The sequence below is a fragment of the Mesoplodon mirus genome (assembly GCF_964341445.2).
Source record: "Mesoplodon mirus genome assembly, chromosome: 15".
Lineage (NCBI taxonomy): Eukaryota > Metazoa > Chordata > Mammalia > Artiodactyla > Ziphiidae > Mesoplodon > Mesoplodon mirus.
The window spans coordinates 11,636,215-11,657,962 of record NC_138991.1 but is presented as its reverse complement, the minus strand read 5'-3'; the positions used below and the strand labels follow the sequence as shown (position 1 = coordinate 11,657,962).

The following is a 21,748-nucleotide window of genomic DNA, read 5'->3' as shown; positions in this document are numbered from 1 at the left end:
GTTGCCAAACAAGGAAGACTAGAATTGGAATATCTCCATTTTGCATGCTCTGATGAAATAATGGATCTAAGTACTGAGTAACAGCCTTAACAGCTATTAATATCCCAAAGGGAGAGAACTCAACATCATGTGCCTCCTGATGAAAGAAGAGAGCATCTATGAAGTATTCTTACAACAACAAAAAAAATCATACCCACATCTGAGCAAGCCTCAAAAGCACATTAATGGAATGAAGAACAAAGACTACAAGATCATCTCAATTAATGCATGAAAAGCATTTGACAAAATTCAACATACTTTCATGATAAAAACACTCAACAAACTAGGAATAGAAGGAAACTGTCTCAACATAATAAAAGCCACATATGAAAACACATACACCACAGCTAACTTCATACTCAGTGATGAAAGACTGATGTTTTCCTTTAGAAGAGGCCATGATGCCCACTCTTGCCTCTCCTATTAAACATAGTACTGGTAGTCTTAGCCAGAGCAATTAAGCATCAATCAATCAATCAATCAATCAATAGCATCCAAACTGGAAAGAAGTGAAATTATATCTGTTCTCAGATGACATGATCTTATGTAGAAAACCCTAAAGATGACACACATACACACACCTGTTAGAACTAAAAAATGAATTCAGCCAAGTTGCAGGATACAAAATCAATACACAAAAATCCGTTGCATTTCTATACATGAATAATGAACAATCTGAAGAGAAAATTACGAAAACAGTTCCACTTACAATAGCATCAAAAAGAATAAAATATTTAGGAGTAAAACTTAAGCAAGGAGGTGAAGGACGTGTATACCAAAAACTACAAAACATTGCTGAAAGAAATTAAAGGAGAGACCAATTAATGGAAAGACATCCTGTACTCATGAGTTAGAAGACTGAACATCATTAAAATGTCCACACTACCCAAAGCAATCTACTGATGCAATGTAATCCCTATCAAAATCCCAATGGCATATTTGCACAGATGGGAAAAAAATCCTAAAATTTATATGGGATCTCAAGGGACCCCGAATAGCCAGAACAATCTTGAAAAAGAAGAATGACGTTGGAGGCCTCACAATTCCTGATTTCAAAACACATTACATACAGGGCTTGCCTGATGGCACAGTGGTTGAGAATCTGCCTGCCAATGCAGGGGACACGGGTTCGAGCCCTGGTCTGGGAAGATCCCACATGCCGCGGAGCAACTAGGCCCATGAGCCACAACTACTGAGCCTGCGCGTCTGGAGCCTGTGCTCTGCAACAAGAGAGGCCGCGACAGTGAGAGGCCCGCGCACCGCGATGAAGAGTGGCCCCCGCTCGCCGCAACCAGAGAAAGCCCTCGCACAGAAACGAAGACCGGACACAGCCAAAAATAAATAAATAAATAAATAAACATTTTTAAAAACCCACACATTACATACAAAGCTACAGTAATCAAAATAGTGTGGTACTGGCTTAAAGATAGACATATGATGGTCCAATGGAACAGAATAGAGAGGCCAGAGATAAACCCTCACGTACGTAGTCAAAAGATCTTCAACAGGATGCCAAGACCACTCAATGGGGAAAGGACAGTCTCCTCAAATGGTACTGGGAAAACTGGATATCCAAATGCAAAAGAACGAAGTTAGACCCTTACCTTACACCATACACAAAACTGAAAACAGAGTAAAGGTTCAAACGTAAGACCTAAAACTAAAAAGCTCCTAGAAGAAAACAGAGAGAAGTTTCATGACATTGGATTTGGCATCAGTTTCTTGGATGTAACACCAAAAGCATAGGTAACGAAAGCAAAGGTAGAAAAGGGGACCACAGCAAACGTTAAAACTTCTGCACATTCAAGGGGTGCCCCTTCTCTGCCACTCAGGCAGCCTCACCCACACCCGCCAGGTCCCTACCCCACTGTGAGAGTCCTCGAGCCAGTTTCCCATCCCTCCACCTGCCTCAGCCTCATTCGGAGGCTCCCCAAAGTCAGCGAGCTAAAGGCTGCCCCCGGGAGTCCTAACCTGGAGATTCTCCAGGCACAGGGACTTCTCAGAAGCAAAGTTCTCTCCTGTGACTGAATTTCAGTTATCTCTTTCCTTCCTGGCACAGGTCCGGGCTCACCTCGCTTGGCGACTGGACCCCCACACTGGTGCCTTTGCCATCAACGTGGAGATTCCTATTTCCATTTGCCTTTTCACTTTACACACATCAGCTGGGATTGCCCAGTGAACCTGGCTAAAAGCAGAGCTATGGGGCCAAACAAGCAGTTGGGATTTAGCCATGGCTGCAGCTTGGGTCCTGGTGTTGGTGACTGTGATGCTGGACTTGGCCAGAGCAGGCCCTGTCCCCACATCCAAGCCCACCACAACCGGGAAGGGCTGCCACATGGGCCGGTTCCAATCTCTGTTGCCAAGGGAGCTGGAGGGCTTCAAGAAAGCCAAGGAGGCCTTAGAAGAGTCGTTCTCGCTGAAAACTGGAGCTGCAGCTCTCACCGCTTCCCCAGGGCCCAGGACCTGAGGCAGCCGCAGGTGTGGGAGCACCCTGTGGCCTTGGAGGCGGAGTTAGACCTGACGCTGAAGGTCCTGGGTGCTGTGGCAGACTCATCCTCGGGGGTCATCCTGGACCAGCCGTTGCACACGCTGCGTCACATCCACTCCGAGCCTCAGGCTTGCATCCTGGCTCGGCCCACAGCAGAATCCCAGCCCCGGGCCGCCTCCACCACTGGCTGTGCCGGCTCCAGGAGGCCACAGAGGAGGAGTCCCAAGGCTGTCTCGAGGCCTCTGTCACATTCAACCTCTTCCGCCTCCTCCTAAGGGACCTGAGAATTGTTGCCAGTGGAGACCTGCATATCTGAAAACCTGGACCCAGACCTTACTTATGCACTAAGCCCCAACCAGGCCTTAAGTTATTTCCTCTCACCCTTTATTTATGGAGCTGCAGAAGAAATGTTTATTTTTCTACTTTGTACAACATGTTCAAACAAACAGTAAGAAACTGGAAAAAAAAGAAGAGCCAGCTGCCAATTTTCAGGAGGTTGAGAGAACAGAGGAACATGATAAACAACAGCAGGGGCTGCAATCAGCAAAATTTAGACTCTGGCAAACTAAAGGACAAACAATCCGATTTCTTCAACAAATACATTTCAAGGGAAAAAAAGAGAAAGAGGAAAATGTCCTTCTATAGGGACAGCCTTTAGGATAAATGTGATTTAAAGATCTATCCATTGCAACAACGTGAGACCTTATTTGGGCCCCAACGCAAACACACAGTTTTAAAAGTATGCACTTATAAGAGACTGCACCTGTGAACAGTGACTGGATATTTGTTACAATTAAGAAACTGTTATAAAAATTTAGATGTGATCATGGTATTGTTTTAAAAGTCCTTGTCTTTTAGATACAGGTACTGAAATGTTCACAAGTGAAACAGATGTCTGGAATTTGCTTCTAAGAAACTTAGGAGTGGGGGAAGTGGATGGACAGGTACAGAAAAAAGTCAGATTGGCCAGAAGTTGTGAACCGTTAAACTGTTGAAGTCCTGCGTTCGATGTACATGAGGCATCATTAGAGTAGTCTCACTTCTTTTGTAAATAAAAAGGTTTCTAAAATGAGAAAATGGAAAAAATGTGGTTTAAGCAAGATAGAAGTTTACTTCTCGCATATAAAACTCTGAAGGTAGGTGGGGCAGGCCAGGTATGATGGTGGCTTCCTAAGCATCAGGGACCCAGCCTCTTCCAGCTACTCACTGCACCCCCCTTCACTTGGCCTCTGCCTCAAGAGTCTCACATGGCTGCTCCATTCCAGCCAGAGCAGCCAGGGTGGGAAGAACAAGCTTCTTTCTTTGAAGGACATGTCTCAGAAGCCACACACAGTATCTTTCCATCCTAGGGACCAGACATAACCGTATGACCATGCCCAGCTGCAGGAGAGGCTGGGAAAGGCAGTCTTTATTCTGGATGGCTAGATGTCTAAAATTCAAGGCTTCTATTACCAAGGGAGAAAGGGTGAGCAGAGATTGGGGTCCAATTGGCAATGTCGTGTGGGGTACAGAGCTGGCAGCAAGGCTAACGTTAATGTTGTACAACTGGTGGGCCTGAGGATGTTTAACTATGCTTGCCATTTACAAATTAAGCAATCTGCTCAGAGTCTCTGCTCCGCTTTAGATACAGGAGTGAGTGTCTGGCTTCCTTTGCTCTCCCAGGCTGGGTGTTCATCTCTAGGAAGCTGCTGTTCCTGGTAGCCAGGATGGCAGTGCCATTTCCTATGCTGTCACTAAAACCAAACCCAGCACCTGGGCCTTGGTCTGGTCCAAGGCCTGGATATTTGCTCAGCCAGTGAATGAGATGGAGAAAACCGTTCAGTCTCTTCCCGGACAGCCGAGTGGCTTCGTGGGGTCCAACCCTGCAGAGTGGTCAGCATGGTGGCACAGACACCCCACCAGTGCATAAAGACAGGATGTCCCAAACCACAGCTGCTCTTATACCACTCTTAAGATTTTTGCAATACATTTTGCTTTTAAGTCAACCTTCATTATTTATTTATTATTTATTTTTATTGAAGTAGAGTTGATTTACAATGTTATGTCATATTAGTTTCATTTTTAAAAACACCTTAAATTGATTTTTAAAGTAATCCCCAATCATTGGAAAAGTAGTATGGCCTGCCCTAAATAGAAGGTAACTGAAAACCTAAGATTCTGCCAGAGGTTCTCAGCCTGACTCCTGCTTTCTCTTTGTTAAAGACAAACTCGCATTACAGTGACCAGGATCCTCCTTAGGGCATTTAAACGGATCAAAAAAATTTTAAACGGGATTAATTTTTTTCACAACGCCCTTCAATGTTATTTAATTCCTGTCAGTCACCACCAACAATCACTTCTCCTGGAGTCTGCAGTCTCACTCCTAGGAAACATGGCTGAACTCTGAACACCTTGGTTTCCCCACTGGTTAGATGGGGATCAGAACAGGATTTATGTTATCTTCTAGGAGGATTGAGACAATTATATGAGATGACGAACGTAAAGTCTCAGCGTATAAAATGCCTGGCTCACAGTATAAGCACTCAAATGCTGGCTGTTATTATTTGTCAGTTTCATGGAGGAAAAAATGTGAGTCCTGTCACTAAAGAACTAAACATGGCTTGAGCAAAAAAAACAAAAACAAACAAAAAAAAAAACACCAAAAAAACCAAGCAACCGGACCTCCCTGGTGGCGCTGTGGTTAAGAATCCACCTGCCTGGTTAAGAATGCAGGGGACACGGGTTCAAGCCTTGGTCCGGGAAGATCCCACACGCCACGGAGCAGCTAGGCCCGTGTGCCACAACTACTGAGCCTGCGCTCTAGAGCCCGTGCTCTGCAACAAAAAAAGCCACCGCAACAAGAAGCCTGCGCACTGCAGCGAAGAGTAGCCCTCACTCACCGCAACTAAAGAAAGCCCACGCACAGCAACGAAGACCCAACACAGCCATAAATAAATAAATAAATAAATAAATAAATTTTTCTTGAAGTTAAATTTAAAAAAAAAAAACAAAAAACCCCAAGCAACCCAAACTTCAAAGCAGCAGGGAGGAGGGACATAAAACCCCAAACACTTCATTTAACAATGGAAGACACTTTATTTATTTTTTTAAATCATCTCTCAACATTTCAACTCTTGGTAGAAATCAAATGCAAAACATCTGCTTTTTTAAATTAGCGTGTATTTATCTCAGTCACAGCAACCTCATACAATAAGATACACAACGAGGAGGAGCATGGTCATAGCATTTCCTATTCCAGTCCACGAACACAGTATTTCCGTGATGATACACACACTGGCCTTTCTCTTCCAGGACAAGTTAGTTATTCCTATTTTTGTCTGCTGTGTAAGTTACGTGGCATCACGGTTGGTTAAAAGAGTTAGTGTAGTGCTAGAGCGGTCTGGAAATGGAAAACTAGAAAACTCAGGACTGGGACAGGCACAGACACTTCTGAAACGTGAAAAGGAAGAACATCAGAGATGAATGCCCCAGAATGGGAGGGTCTTAGTAATAAAGTTGGTTGAAATTCAGCTTTATATACACATTGAATATCTACACGTGATCTACTAGATATATAGAAAAAGAGCCATAGATTTTGAAAACCTTAAAATCACACAACTAAGTTGGAAGAACATCAGCAAATTCACAGTGGCCTCAGGATTCAGCCAGATTTAAATTTGCTCAAGAGCTGAATACCTCCTTCTATCAGAATACCCACTGCATGTAAATTCCTACAACATTCTGTACATCACAAACACTTATGGCTAAAGTATACTGTTAGTTCACAAGGAAGCAGTTTTATTTTCAAATTCTTGCCCCACTCCTGCTCTGCACCCCAAAAGGAAATCCGGGGTCAGCAATTCACATGAGGAGTTTAAGAGGCCTTCGGGTTTAGAAGCGCTGAGGCTCAGCTAAGAATCTCAGGACACATCTGTCTGATGGGCGCACGCCGGCTCCTGCCCACTTTTAGTGCAAAAAGGTCACAAATGTTGCAGAGGAATCCTGGAAACAGGTGAAGAGAAGAGGACTGAGAGAGAGGGGTGGTGGGAATCCCAAACGATTTTCCTTCTGAATTGAGACTCAAGAAGTTTGGAGTGCAAGGTTCACGCTCAGCAAGCGGCAAAGACCAGGCTGGAGATCCACAGGGTGAGGTTCCTGAATTGTCACTAGGTTGTCACAGTCTGCAGGCGCACAGACCTCTCGGCCCGGACTAACCCCCCTAAGTGCACACTGGAGGTAGGTGTTAGAAATTTATTGTAGGGAAGACAGTGGCTCTCCACCAACTCAGGGGACATCGTCTCTGTTCCTCCTCTGCCCCTACAATCTCCACTCTACCCTCGGGCTGTGGCGAGTGGAGGATACAAGATGGAAGGGCATGAGCCCCTCCCTTGGAAGACTAAAGAACCCGGGGCATTTTTATAAATAGCTACATCGTTAATGTTTTAACCACTTTGAAACGCACAGCAAGTTGAATATTTATTTAAAAATAAATCTCAAAATATCTATTTACAGTAGAGTAAGAGAGGCATGTGCAAACAACAGGAAGGGGGGAAAAGTCAGTCCCAGTGTGGAAGGTCCACCCTTCAGAGCGCTAGAGCCAACTTCACAAACCCCAAGGCTGAACTGAGCTGTGAAGGCAACAGGATGACATTATGCGAATCCTGGACTCGGGTCACCTTCGATACGTGGAGAGGCAGGGAAGTTGGGTTGGGGGGCTGCCGCCGGGGATCCTCGTGTTTGGGAAAGGGTGGTGGAGGGATGAGCCAGTGGATGAGGCCCGGTGTGGCAGGAGGGCTCATTTCACAAGCCAACAGGCCTCTAGCTCACCACTCCAGGTGGGCGTTTGGAGGGGACCTGGAGGGTCCTTCCCAGTCCAAGTTGGCTTTGCCGTGGGAGCAGTCGGCATGGCAAGAGTCCCAGAGACAGAAAAATCCTCTTTGAGAGACAAAAACAAAAGAACGGACCAGGGAGTGATTAGCAAAAATGAATCTGAATGCAAGTGCCACCCATCTCTCTTGCCAGGTGGCAAAGCAGCCATCAGCTGACATATCTGAGTCGATACGGGAACTCCCAGGTGGGGAAGCCGGACACACGATCCACACCCCCCAACCACGTGGTCAAGCGCAGGCCTCTGCTTCTGAGATCAACGCGTTAACATTTCTTCCCCATGAAACCAGAAAGGTCAGCGGTGTAGCCCTTGTAGCAGGGAGGCGCAAGGTCGAGTCTATCTGTACACGAGATGGGAGAACGGGGCGGACTTGTAGTTCAGCTGGTTGTTGGGCATGAACTTGTGCAGCTCACTCTTTTTGCAGCAGGGGTCGTAATGGTAGGTGCTGAGGCAGGCGTCACAGGAGGCTTTCGAACACTGGGTGCAGGTGTTGGCGGCCCCCGGGCGGTCACAGAAGCCACAGCGGGAGGTGGCTGCAGGGGAGGGCTTCGATTTCGAGTGGAGGTGCGGCGGCCGGTCGAGGCCCTGCGTCTGGCCTGCGTACTTCTCCCGCAGAGATGACCCGTGGGCCAGGCTGTCGTGGGCGGAGGCCTTGCTGGGGAAGCCGCCGGGCTTGGAGGCCGGGGAGCAGGCGAGCAGGCTGTCGCAGCGCTGGCAGAGGGAGGAGCTGCAGGACAGACCGCAGTTTTGGCACTTGGAGAGGGCGGACTCTTTGGCGGGGGGCGAGCGCTTGTGGTAGATGGGGTGGGCGTCACTTCGGACCAGCCAGACATCTGGCCGCAGGGCATCCTGCCTCCGGTACGTGGCCCTGGGCTCCGAGTCTGTGTACAGATCCACATCCTCCTGAGCGGAGAAGTACGTGCCACGCAGCAAGCCAAGGCCATTGTTGGGGGAGGAGGATGGCAGGTCATCCGGGCTGCCGTGGGGGGAGCTGGACATGGTCAGGAGCGAGGGCGACGGGCGGATGATCTCGTCCTTGAGGTCGTCCCCCAAGTCTGCTGCCACAGGCTCCTTCCGCAGGCTCAACGAGGTCTTCAGGGGCGGCTTCCGGCTCTCCCAGTAATTGTCATAGGTGTCCACCGACCTTGAGGGCTTGGTCACACGGGGCTTGTAGTAGTCCTTGGCTGCCCGCTCGCTGGCCGACTTCTGGAGCACCACGCGGGCCATGGAGGTTGTCAGGTGCTCCCGGCCCTCGGCCCGCCGCCGTAGGGCATCTGAGCAGCCTCGCACGTCCTCCGCGCTGCTCTTGCGCTCGCTCACCACGTCCAGCTCAGAGTAGCCTTTGTCCTTGACTTGGGAGTGGATTTCCAGCATCTGTTCACACTCCACCTTGGCCAGAAAGAGTTCAAAGGAGACCATCTTCACTTGGAGGGTCTCTACCAGCTCTTTGAGCTTGTACGCAGTCCCCAGCTCGGGCACGTAGCCCATGTAATTCAGGATGGCTCGGATGTCCTCTTCCAGTAATGTGGACTTGACGTAATAAACAAAGGGGCCCGTGTAGGTCTAGGGGAAGGAAGCGGGTAGAAAAAGAGAGGCGGGTTTTTCTCTCTGAGGCACACAACGAACGGTGCCTCCGGCAGAGCGCATCCCATCAAGCCTGAACCGGAACACGCAGGGAGAGGAAGGGGGCGTGATCTCCACGGCAGCATCTCACCGCGGAAGGCAGAGGCTAATGCTTCCCAACAGCTCCGCGCACGGGTCTGAGGGAAGTGACACAGCGCTCCTTTCTTCAGCGGAGGGAACAAAGCCACTAGCTTTCTACATGGGGTGCAGTGGCTCTGCTTGAGGAAGAGCAGGGCAAACATGGGTGAAGAAAGGGGATCGGATTAGAGGCACAACACCCACGAGCAATGAGAATATTCCTTCCTGGCATTTCTGCAAAGGTTTGAAGCGTATGTCAGGCTGAGCCTGACTTGGTGGAAACTCTCCTGGGCCGTCACTGCCTTCGGAACGATTCAGAATTCTGTCTCGAGTTCATCCTCCTCCCTGCTCTCTGCTTTCCTCCGCTTCCGCGGACACCTGCAGCAGGCCTCCTAACGGCCTCCCCGGCCGACTCCTGCCCCTCTACAATCTCTCTCCCGTACAGCAACCAGGAGGATTCTTTTCCAATGTAAACCTGATCCCGGCACTGCCTGCTTCCCCAGCCCCCTTAGAATAAACTCCAGCCCTCTGCCCTGGGCTCCAAGGCCCTGCACGACCGGGTACTGCCCACCTTTCCAACCTCAGTTCCCGATGTGAGCTGCCAGGGGTGGGGAGCCCGTTAAGAGATGACACCAGGCAGAGGGGCCAGGTGGGCAGCCACGGGGGCAGTTCTGGTTGTTATCTCAAAGGCAGTGGGGAACCCGGGGGGCCCCGCGAGCAGAGGAAGGATGTTGATTAGATGGGCACAAACCCTCTCCGGATGCACTGGAAGGGGCGAAAAGGGAGAAGGGAGACCAGTGTGGAGAGCCCGTCCCCAGACCTTACCTTGATGCTTCTGAATTCCTTCTTCCACGGGTAGAGGAAAAGGTTGACACCCACCGTTTCGAGCACACTGAAGGCACAGTGCAGAGCCCGCAGACTGGAGGAGCTCAGGGAGCGCAGGGAGCTCTCCACCACCTCATAGAACTGGATCAGCCGGAATCGATAAAAGGGATCCACCTTGTGCAGGCTGAGCAGGGTCGAGGCTGCCACCCGCAGGGACTCATCACTGCCAGGCCGCTGCTTGCTGGGGGTGGGGTCCACTTTGCCTTCATGGAACTGCACGTACTTCCGAAATAAGTCATCCTTGTATTTTGCATCCATTGAACTGGGCTTCCCCATCCGATCCGATCCAGGGACGGGGGCTACCTTATCTCCTCCATGGCTTCTGAGTCAGAGGCAGGGACATCGCTAAAAGCACTGGCATGTCGCCTGCCTGGACCAGCAGAGTGTTCTGCAAGAGGAAGAATAAGCAGCACGTCACTCCTTGAAATGGTCCGCGTCCCAGCCTATAGATGCTGAGGCCGAACAAAACACAGAGCTGTCCTGAGCTACACCGGGCACCACCAGCCCCTGGCCCTTTCTGCTCATTCAACACATTTAGTGAAGAGGTACACCATGTTGTCGTGGAAACAAGACAGATAAGGTCCTTGACTTTGCTGAGCTCACAAATGAAAAATATGATTGGGGCACCTAACCTGGTTTCAAGGGGATGGGGGATGGTTAAAAAGCCCCTGAGAAAGCGACGGTTAGACCCAAAGGATGAGGCGTCGGCAGGGAGGAAGGCCCTGAGCTAACACTCTCAGCACTTACTACATGCCAGGTGCTTACATGGACTAACTCATTCCGTCTTCTTAAACAACTCTAGGAGACAGGCACTGTTGTTATCCCCACTTTACAAATGTGAAAACTGAGACATGGAGACAGCAAGAAACTTGCCCAAAGTTACAGGACTATTGAGAAGCAGAGCTGAGATCAGAGCCCAGGCAGGCTGGCTCCCAAGCCCGTCCCCTTAACCACCACACCCCGCTTTCCTGAGGCGGGAAGGAGCCTGGCATGTGAACACAAAGAAGGCTAGTGTGGCTGAAGCAGAGAGAGGAGGGGAGTCACAGGAGATGAAGCTGCCGGCATAAGCAGGATCCTGACCCCAAGGTCTCAAAGAGCTGTACATTTTATTCAAAGAGCCAAGTGAAGCCCTTGAACAGTTCAAAGCAAGGGGGAGAGGGACACGATCATATGTGCAATTTTTTTAAAAAAGACCCCTTTGGCTGCTGAGTCCTGGAGAGTGCCTTTATCCGTCTTTGGTTTTTTTGTTTGTCTGTTTTTTTGGGCCGCGCCACATGTGGGATCTTAATTCCCAGACCAGGGATCGAACCCATGCCCCCTGCAGTGGAAGCGTGGAATCCTAACCATGGACCGCCAGGGAATTCCATATCCGACTTTTACAGTCCGCTGTTGGGAGAGGAAAGGACATTCTGAGCTGGGACACACAGGATTTATACACTCTTGCTGTCTCCTTGGCCACCTGTTAGTAGAACATGTACAGATCCATCAGTATTCTTGGTGTAACGATGCTGGGAGCAAATCTGGATTCATGGAGGGACCTGCCAGGCCAGGTGAGGCAACACAGCATCGGGGTTACAAACAGATTGCAAAGCTGGACTGCCTGGGTGTGAACCCTGGATCTGCTTTTCTAGGTTACTTGGGCTAACTACTCAACCTGGGCCTCAGTTTTCTCATCTGAAAAAGGGGGTTAATAATAGCACTTACCGTCCAAAGTTGGTGGAAGGATTATATGCAATCAGTACAGAAAGCTCTTCAGAATGCCAGTTCAAAGTAAGCCCTTGATACACACAAGCAGACATTTCTGGTGTCTAAAGGTGCTACAAGGATGCTTGTAAGATCAGAGTGATGCAAAAATCTCCGACTGGGGGGTGGACATGCATTTTCACACTTGCCTGTCCTACCTTTCCTGACCACAAGCTCATGGGTGCAGGGATTGCGACCAAATGACTCAGTAAGGGTCACAGTGCCAGAGCAGGTTACGTGCTTCATAAACACCTGCTGCCTGAGTGAAGGGTGGGGTCCTGCTGGCTGTGGGAAATGATGAGGGACCAAAAAGAAGCCGCAGTGGGATGGGACGGACCTGTGGAGTCCTTTAGCAGATCTGAGTTCAGCTCAGAAGTTCTAAGGGCCTACGAGCCTGGCAACTATCAGGAAGTCAATAAAATCACCCATGTCTCAATGAGCCACTCCTCTGGCTTCTCCACAGTTTTGGGGAGACACCCAGGGGTCTTAACTGTGGGGTGAGGGGTAAGACATGCAGGAGAATTAGGGACACAGAGAGGTCACCTTCTCCCACCCACTGCCCTGCCAAGGAAGCCCAAGGCTTCAGGAACAAATAGAACAAATAGGCCTGAGGAGCACACAAGGCAAACAAATCCACGTGGGATCAAATTTTACCTCCTGACCAACGTCTCTGTGGTCCTCAGAGCAGTCTTTCCCTTCCCTCTTAAGGTCCACCCACAAGGACCCTTCTGTCTGCTCCTCAAACACATCAAGCCCATTTCTACCTCAAGACCCTTTTTTTTTTTAAAGGCCAGGTAACCCTTTTTTTTTTTAATTCATTTATTTTTGGCTGCATTGGGTCTTCGTTGTTGGGTCTTCGTTGCTGCGCGTGAGCTTCCTCTAGTTGCAGCGAGCGGGGGCTACTCTTCATTGCGTTGTGCGGTTTTCTCATCGCGGTGGCTTCGCTTGTTGCAGAGCTCGGGCTCTAGGCGCGTGGGCTTCAGTAGTTGTGGCACACGGGCTCAGAAGTTGTGGCTCGCGGGCTCTAGAGCGCAGGCTCAGTAGTTGTGGCACACGGGCTTAGTTGCTCTGCGGCATGTGGGATCTTCCCAGACCAGGGCTCGAACCCGTGTCCCCTGCATTGGCAAGTGGATTCTCAACCACTGCACCACCAGGGAAGTCCCTACCTCAGGACCTCTGCACATGTTGTTCCTTCTGCATGTTCTTCCTTTGATTCCTCCTGTCGCTGGCTCACTCTCATCATTCAGGTCTCAGCTCAAATGTCATCTCTCCGAGGCTCTCCCTGACAACCTCAGCTCAGTAAATCCCACTTGCCCTGGCCCTCATTATTGCGTTACCCTGGGGTAATCCCATTTGAAATTACCAACTTTATTCATTTACTAGCTTCCTCTCTTTGTCTCCCGCCAATACCCAGTAAGCTCCACAAAGGCAAGGACAGTGTCTGTTTTGTTCACCATGATGCCTAACACAGCTCCTGGCACACAGTAGGTGTTTGATACAACAGGCGAAATGATGCTTTAGTTTCTCATTTAGCTCTCCCCAGAATTCTGGGAGACTAGCGGGAGCGAGAAGAAACCAAGGCTCCATGACATGACGTGCTCTCTATAGCTCAGTGTTAGGAAAAGGTGGATCCCAGATTCCACTGGCCTTATGACTTGAAACCTGTGTACCTCCCACCACCCCATGATTCCTGAGCTCAACAAGTATGCAGCACCTACCCTATGCCGGGCCCTAGGCTGGGTGCAGTGGGGGGAATGTGGCATGTGTAGGGGACAGCAGGGAACAGAAGTTGAGAAGATAAAGCTCTGCCCTGAATTCTACTTGAAAGGGCTTACTGCCCAGTATCAAAGTATGTATGTTCTCTTAAAAAATAAAATTGTATTACAACCTGAGAGAAGACATCACTGTCCTTGCTAAAAAAAACCCATATACATATACCATTTTTTATTTATCCAAAAGAAGCTTTCATCCAGCCTCTGGCCCCAGGGACGGTTTTTTAGTACACCTGAGAACAATTTAAACAGAAGGACATCAAGTCTCCAAAACACTGCTGTGATTTTTCTCCAAGGAAGTCAGCCTTCAGCCAATAGAGACTGATTTTTTTTTTTAAACAAAGTCAGCCTCGCTCAAGCTCAGCATCTGCTGCTCTGTAATCACACCACAGTCCACACCCTTGTTTATGGCTGGCAGATAAACAAGGAAAAGGGATCCAAATAGCCCAGTTGGTATTCAAAGTCCCAAAGTCAAGGATAGGAAACCCATCTAAGAAAAATCTTGAACCAACCTAGGTAGGTGAGGAAACAGGTGAAAGAAAATGAATGGTAAAAGATAATTAAGGCAAGGAGAGAATGAAACTAACAATTATTGAAGTCCTACTATGTGCTAAGCATTGGGCTTTCCACTTTAACTGCATCACCCAGTTTAATCCTCACAAGTCTACGAGGAAGAAAACCAAGGCTCAGCCATTAAACAACCTGCCCAACACCGCTTGAATGGGTCAGAGCTGGAATCTGAACTTGGGTTGACCCGCCCTGCAGCCTGTGCTTTTTCTCATTTATCTCACTCATTTATTGTTACCGTTAGTACCATTCACCAAGGGATTAGTATCTAAGGGCCCTTTGCTAAGTGCTCCGTGAAAATCAATGAAATCCACACGACAACCCCAGGGTTAAAAAAAGAAAAAAACTGAGGCTCAGAGGGGCCAAGCCGCTTGCCCTAAGTCACAAGGCTAGGAAGAAGTGGCTCTGAGATCTGAACCTAGGTCTGAGGCCAAAACCCTGACTCAAGCTCTGAGCTGTGCTGCTTTTAGGCAAAGCTGTCCTGCTGCTGGACAGCTCTTCTTGAAAGGGCTCAACTAAGTCAGAACGCACTATGGCAGGGCCAGCAGAGTTGAGTTCTAAAAATTCCTGTATTAGCAAAATTCACATCTTCTCACATAGAATGGGGCTGGAAGAGCCACAAATCTATTTATGACGTAAGCTCAAGGGCCAAGAGGAGAGGCGACCAGAGCCGGGCCAGTGGTAGAGCAGCTGACATCATCCCTCCTGAATTCATTCCTGAGAATACAGGCTGCATTGTAGCTGGTGTCTCTTCTGAGCATAGAGCCAGCAATTTATTCCTAGCACTCTGCAAAAACAACAAAAAACACACTCTCTGCAAAAACAGCGTGGTTACAGGAGACCAAGACAGCCCGGTGACAGAAGCCGTTAATTTCTCCAAGCAACCCAAGGATTGGAACGCCAAGACGTGCCAGTGTGGCGGAAAGAAAAAAAAAATGGCACCGTGAACGTCCCTAACAGAATCAGACGGGTGCCCAGAGCCAACAGGCCTGGTCAGCACTTCCTGCACCCATAATCTGGGCCCCCTTCGAAAAGCAAAGCAATGAAGAGAGAGAGATTGCAGTCAGGGAGGTGGTGGCTTTTTAATTACTGTTTTTTAAACATCTCAAAGGAAAGCTATATCTGTTTAAAACCTCACTAAACGGAATTGAAATGATTCTGGATGGCAAAGCATGAGCTTGGCTTTACCTCAGCTGGCCCATTCAAGCAGAAACATTCCCCAAGCAGCATTTGAAGGCGCCCCCTCCCTGCACAGACAGAAGCTATTTTGGGCCCGGCATCGCCCCAGTCCACAGGTTTATGTATCCCTGGTCTAGCTTCAAGCGGCTCAGAGTTTCCCTGGCCTCCAAACAGCAGCAAGGGGAGCGCAGAACAACCCCCTCCACCTCCGCACCCCACTTCTCTGCATTCATCCCCAGCCCGCGGCCTCTGAGACACATCCTAGGCAACCTTCCACTGGCTGTGAAGCGCCAAAGGGTACCCACACCCCAACCCAGTTCCAGAGAGATTCAGAGAGAGGGTTTCCAAACCTCTGAAAATAACCTCAGCGATGCTGAAATTGGGCTTCCCCAGTGGCAGCTGCGACTCGCAGAGGGACTCTGAAGCAAGGAGGTTCCCCTCCTGCAGGGGACAGAAGCTGGCGACTGCTATTCCCAGCTTGATAATTCCAACAACCTCTGAGTGCGACATCAGTTGTGAAAAACACCCTGGTCCCAAACTCGGGCCCTCCCCACAGGTCCGTGAATGAATTAACAGCAGCTATCATTTATTGGACGCCTGCTGTATGCCAGAGACTGTGCTTCGCATGCATCTCACTTCATCCCCACCACGGCCCTAGTAGGCAGGTTCACTCCCCATTTAACTGACCAGGCAACTGAGGCTCAGAGACGAAGTGACTTGCCCAAGGTCACACAGTGAGTACAAACCCCAGTATGCCGCCAGAGCGTGAGCTGGGGACCACTGCGCGGTAACTGCCTCACGGTGGAATCGGGGTGTTCTCCTGCCGTGTTAGTCGCTGTAGAGGGGGTGTTCCTCCTGAGCTGCCCTGAGCCACCCTAGGGGAGTGGGGATCCTGAGAATTAAATGGGCCCCCGGAGCGCCGAAAAGACGGGCCCGCCCGTCGCCCCCGCAGGCCGCAAAGGGACCCCGCTCCCGGGCCGGCAGAGCCCCGCCGAACCGGGCCCCCCCACTCCACCGGGGAAAGCCCCAGAGGTCTTTTCCGCCCGCGGCCGCCCCGCACTCACCCCGGCACTGCCGCCGAGGACGCCCCGGCCGAGGGGAGCAAGAAGGAGCCGCGGCCGCCGCCGGAGCCAGGCCCGGCTGGGCTCTCGCAGCTCCGGCCGGCTGCAGGGGACAGACACCAGTAGCCCGGGGCCGCGGCGACCCGGAAACACTCAACCAGGAAGTGACGTCTCTCGGAGGCGGGTCCAAAGGGAGGCCCGGCCGCGGCTACGCCCTGGGCTGGGGTGAAGCCGTTGCTCGCCGGCGGCGGAGGAAGAAGCGGGAGGCAGAAGAGTGAGCAGAGAGACCGCGGAGTCCCGCTTTGGGGCCTAAAGGCCCACTGCCACTGCTGGGACTGGGACCCGGAAATAAACGGGCCGGAAGTGACGCACGCCCTCGGTCACAGGATGGCGGCTGGCCGGGTTGTCATGGGAACCGCTCTGTAGTCTGGAGATGGTAGCTCGGAGCTGCGATCTCAGACTGAGCGACCCGCGGCCTTCTCCTCCCCTTGTCGAGATGATCTGCGAGCTGAGCTCCCGACTGCGCCTGACCAGAAGCTGACAATTGGATCCCTCACCCCCATTTTACAGGTGGAAATACCAGAGGCTTAAAAAGAGCAAGTGAGGTGCCCAGTATCACGTGAGCCTGAATCCAGACTTGAGAGGCCTGTTGATGTTACAGGCTGTGTTTAGTGAGGGTTCCAGCTTTGCCTTTGCCACTTACCAGCTGCATGACCTTAGGCTAGTTACTTAACTTCTCTGAGCCTCAGCTTTTTCACCCGTAAAATGCAATAATATACCGCCTCCTGAGATTCATGTGAGAATGAAGTGAGTATGGAAACAGCTTATTACAGTAGTTGGCTTATAGTAATAATCTAAATACACTTTGTTTTTAAAATCTGGTTAAGTTGGGAATTCCCTGGCCGTTTAGTGGTTAGGACTCGGCGCTTTCACTGCCGTCGGCCAGGGTTCAATCCCTGGTGGGGGAACTAAGATTCCGCAAGCCCTGTGCGGGGCCAGAAATAAATAAATAAATAAATAGATAGATAATAAAATAAAATCTGGTTAAATTAAAGGAAATGACTTCTCTCAGCCCTCAACTTCCTTGAATGGAAACCAGGGTTGGGGAAGACCAAACCAAATATTGCCTCCTTGCTTTGTGACCTCACCAGACACCTGCAGTGTAAACTACACTGGCATAAATTCTGGTGGCTTGTCACTTCACTTCATAGATTTGCCTCCCACCCACCACACTGACCGTGAACTCTGCTTTTGTGATTCACCACTCACTGAATCCCTAGTGCTTGCAAAGTACCTAGCACATACTCAAAACTTTGTTGAACATATTTACCATTGAACCACTCATTGTATCTCTCTAACTTACCCCAGACAACTATTGAAGACTCAGAGCCCACTCCATGCCAAGTTCTCTTTCTCCAACATGGTCTTGGCTCTCTGTACCTGCCATACTCTTCTTCCCCTCTGGCCTCTATGCCTCTATATGCTGTTCCCTGGGTTTGAATGTTCTTCCTTTCGCCTCTTCCCTTCCTTGTTTTCTTGGCTTCCAGCCCCAGCTCAGTCCTCACATCCTTTCTGAAGCTTTCTCTGATTTCTCCAGGCAAAGACCCACCTTCCTCTGGTTTCCCACCCCATAACACTGTCTTTCAATATTTTATCTCAGCTCTTACTATAAATAAGTATATATATATATACATGCTTATATATATATATATAAGCATATAAGCATATATTTATATATATATATAATATATATATATAATATATATAAATATATATAAAAAATATATATAGGGCTTCCCTGGTGGCGCAGTGGTTGAGAGTCCGCCTGCCGATGCAGGGAACATGGGTTCGTGCCCCAGTCTGGGAAGATCCCACATGCCGCGGAGTGGCTGGGCCCGTGAACCATGGCCACTGAGCCTGCGCTTCTGGAGCCTGTGCTCCGCAACAGGAGAGGCCACAACAGTGAGAGGCCCACGCACTGCAAAAAAATATATATATATATGTATATATATATATATATATATATATAAAATATATAAAATATAAAAAATATAATATATATATATATATTAAAAAAAAGAAGCTCCAGATCTTGTGGGGGGTGTCAGGTTTAAGCATATATATATATATATATATATATATATATATATATATATATATGCTTATATATATATAAGCATGTAAGCATATACTTATATATATATATGCATATATATATATATGCATATATATATATGCATATATATATATGCTTAAACCTGACACCCTCCACAAGACCTGGAGCTTCTTTTTTTTTTTTTTTTGCACTACACGGGCCTCTCAGTGTTGTGGCCTCTCCCGTTGTGGAGCACAGGCTTCGGACACCCAGGCCCAGCAGCCATGGCTCACGGGCCCAGCCGCTCCGCAGCATGTGGGATCTTCCCGGACCGGGGCATGAACCCGTGTCCCCTGCATCGGCAGGCGGACTCTCAACCACTGCGCCACCAGGGAAGCCCTGGAGCTTCTTATTTATCTGTGTTTCCTGTGAGCTCTGTACATGATCAGGAGGTGCCCAACAGGTGTTGCTTGATTGCAGGATTCTCTCTCAGCCTTGGGGTCCCCAGGTAAAGTCAGTGGGTCTTGTCTCAGGAATCAATGACGTAATACATGGGAGAGCATTTGGAGAACCAGCAACCAGCTATTCAAACAGCAGCAATTACTATATTTAGCTGTTGCTGTCTGAGCATCACTTAAGGTCTTCGTATACTTCAGCTGTTATCAGCTCATATTTAAGCTTCTGTCTTAATTACCTGTAAGGTGATGGTGTTTACAGGAATTCCAGCTGAGAAAAACTGTCCTACCCAAACCCTCTGCCTTTGCAACAACTCAGAACTGTCCTTTGGAAACTGTTATAAGACTGCATGAGGCTGCTAATAAGTCCCTTCCAGCTCTGTGGTTCTGTGACAGCAAAAAAGAAAACAGATTTTAAAGAAGGCTTTACCGGTAGGAAACCCTGGCCATTGATTCTCGGTGACATTTCATATCAGAAAAATAACAAAGTCTCTGAAGGGAGCCATGTTTCTCATCTTTTAGACAGGGCTGGGGGTCTGAGACTTCTCTGCTTGGTGACATGGAATCACAGGAGCATCCTTTTCAGATTTTATTACATAATGATTAGCAGATTATGTAACAGTCATGTAGCAATGATTAGGCACCTCTACTTTCTAAAAGCCAACAACATGAACCATCTACCTACTTCTTTCTATTTTTTAGTGTTTTTTTTAAATCACAAAAGTTATGCATGAATTCTAATGACACAGACGTGTAGAGCAAAAAATGAAAAAAAAAAAAGCAAGCCTATGACCCATCAATTTGATTTCTTGTAATCTACCAGAGAAAAAGCATAAGTGCACAAAGAGACCTGTTGCATCATTGTTTGTAATGCAAAAACAAAACCCAGAAACATTCTAAATGTCCATCAAGGGAATGGTGTAGCCCAGTATAATGACTACTATGTATCACTTAAAAAGGATAATGTAAACCTACATAACTCTGCAAGACATATTTTAGAAGGAAAAAAGAGAGACATACCCTGAAATGAAAAACAAAACTCCAACTGATACTATATATTTTCTAAGGGTGCGTATGTATGTATGTATATGTAGGAAGCCAACTGTGGACAATAATGCAAATACAGATCATGTTTTTTACATCATTCTACAAATACATATTATATGATTTTTATTAATATCTTTCTCCCCTAGAAGTCAGTTAGCTCTGTGAGGACAAAACTAGTATACCTGTTTTGCTCACAATTATATTACTATTACCTGCCCTACTATACTACTACTGGAAGCACACTCATTAGAGAACATTTGTTTCCAACTGAAATTTTCATTGAATGCCTACAATGTGCCAGGATTGATGTTCGATTTAAGGGGCAGAGACAGACACAAGCAAGACAGATACAGTCCTTGCCCTCAAGGAGCATACAGCCTCCTTATCAGAAAGAGAATATTAAGGGACTTCCCTGCTGGCACAGTGGTTAAGACTCCACAGTCCCAATGCAGGGGACCTGGGTTCAATCCCTGGTCAGGGAACTAGATCCCACATGCATGCCGCAACTAAGAGTTTGCATGCCACAACTAAGGAGCCCGCCTGCTGCAACTAAGACCTGGCACAGCCAAATAAAATAAATAACTATTTTTAAAAAGAGAGAATATTAATAAATTAGGAGTAGGATGAACTAAAAACCAGTGATTCAGGATAGAAGGTGGCGAGTGTTATGAGAGGGATAGAGAGCTTAGAGAATGGAGAAGTGACATCTGAGACGGCAAATTGGGGACAGCCTCAAGGAGGAGGTGGCATTTGCACTGGGCTTTGAGTGACTTGGACATGTAAGCATGTCCAGCTTTCCTTCCAGCTGGAGGGAAGAAAGCAATAAAAAGTAAGGACTGGAAATTGAAACTCAACTGCCTACAAGCATATAAGGTAGGCATAACTAGTACTAGAGTACTATCATCTCATACTATATAGTACCAGAAATTAGTAGTAATGTAATACAACATAGTACCTGGCTCACAGTAGGCATTCAATAAATACTTTAGGGCTTCCCTGGTGGCGCAGTGGTTGAGAGTCCGCCTGCCGATGCAGGGGACACGGGTTCATGCCCCGGTTTGGGAAGATCCCACATGCCGTGGAGCGGCTGGGTCCGTGCGCCATGGCCGCTGAGCCTGCACGTCCGGAGCCTGTGCTCCGCAACGGGAGAGGCCACAGCAGTGAGACGCCCGTGTACCACACACACAAAAAATAAAAAATAAAAAATAAAAATAAATAAAATAAATAAATAAATACTTGAGTGAGAAAATGAAAATTATTGAACCCCTACCATCCTCCAGCTGATTGTTGCCAATTTCCCAGCTGATCATGATCAGATATTCAGGTTTCTGAAGAGGAGCTAAAAGTCCAGATTTTTAAGTGAAATTTTGCAATTATAAACACTATATGTAGATATAGTTCCTAGTTCTGTCTACTGAGTGAGCCTATGAGAAATGACACCACTGTTAGAAAAAAAAAAGGGGGGGAGGGGGGAATTCCCTGGCGGTCCAGTGATTAGGACTCCCTGGTCCCACTGCAGGGGCACAGGTTCCATCCCTGGTTGGGGAGCTAAGATCCCACAAGCCACGTGGTACGGCAAAAAAGAAAGAAAGAAAGAAAGAAATGACATGCTCTAGCAATAAGCACTGACCACCCATATCTTGCTTTCTAAATACCATTCTCCACTAAAATGAACCAAGCCTTGGAGAAACAACTGATTGTCAGAGCTGGGGCAGGGAAATTACAATGTGAGGCTGGCACATCTTATTGAGCCGGAAAGTAAGGAAGTGCCAAAAGAATGATGGGACTTGTGAAAAGAAGCCAAAAGGCCTGAGTTCAGGTCCCAGTTCTGCCACTTTCCAACTGTATG

At 48.4% G+C, this 21,748-nt stretch overlaps 2 protein-coding genes across 3 annotated transcripts; one reads left to right on the top strand and one right to left on the bottom strand.

The window, feature by feature from the left end:
• Positions 1-2,269: 2,269 nt before the first annotated feature.
• LOC309816691 (interferon lambda-1-like) lies at positions 2,270-2,843 on the top strand (the record flags this gene model as incomplete). The annotated part of the gene is given in 3 exon segments (XM_082644478.1): positions 2,270-2,453; positions 2,456-2,692; positions 2,695-2,843. Coding segments are annotated over 3 exon segments (570 nt in total).
• A 2,739-nt stretch (positions 2,844-5,582) lies between these two features.
• On the bottom strand, positions 5,583-16,853 carry SPATA2 (spermatogenesis associated 2). Of its 2 annotated transcripts, XM_082600588.1 has the most exons (4): positions 16,306-16,853; positions 15,988-16,116; positions 9,921-10,368; positions 5,583-8,957 (listed from the first exon to the last, which is right to left on the bottom strand). In XM_082600588.1, exons 3-4 carry the CDS (start codon positions 10,254-10,256, stop codon positions 7,731-7,733), a joined length of 1,563 nt encoding a protein of 520 aa, XP_082456714.1. In that variant the 5' UTR covers positions 10,257-10,368; positions 15,988-16,116; positions 16,306-16,853; the 3' UTR covers positions 5,583-7,730. The 2 variants fall into 2 exon arrangements, with proteins under 2 accessions (XP_082456714.1, XP_082456713.1); XM_082600587.1 differs by lacking the exon at positions 15,988-16,116.
• Between the last annotated feature and the right edge of the window lie 4,895 nt (positions 16,854-21,748).

Excerpts from the sequence above, each read along its gene's own strand:
- SPATA2 (XM_082600588.1), bottom strand. The coding sequence starts at position 10,256 with ATGGGGAAGCCCAGTTCAATGGATGCAAAATACAAGGATGACTTATTT. Across the intron at positions 8,958-9,920 it reads AGGAATTCAGAAGCATCAAG|ACCTACACGGGCCCCTTTGT; the intron begins GTAAGGTCTGGG and ends TCCTTCCCCTAG.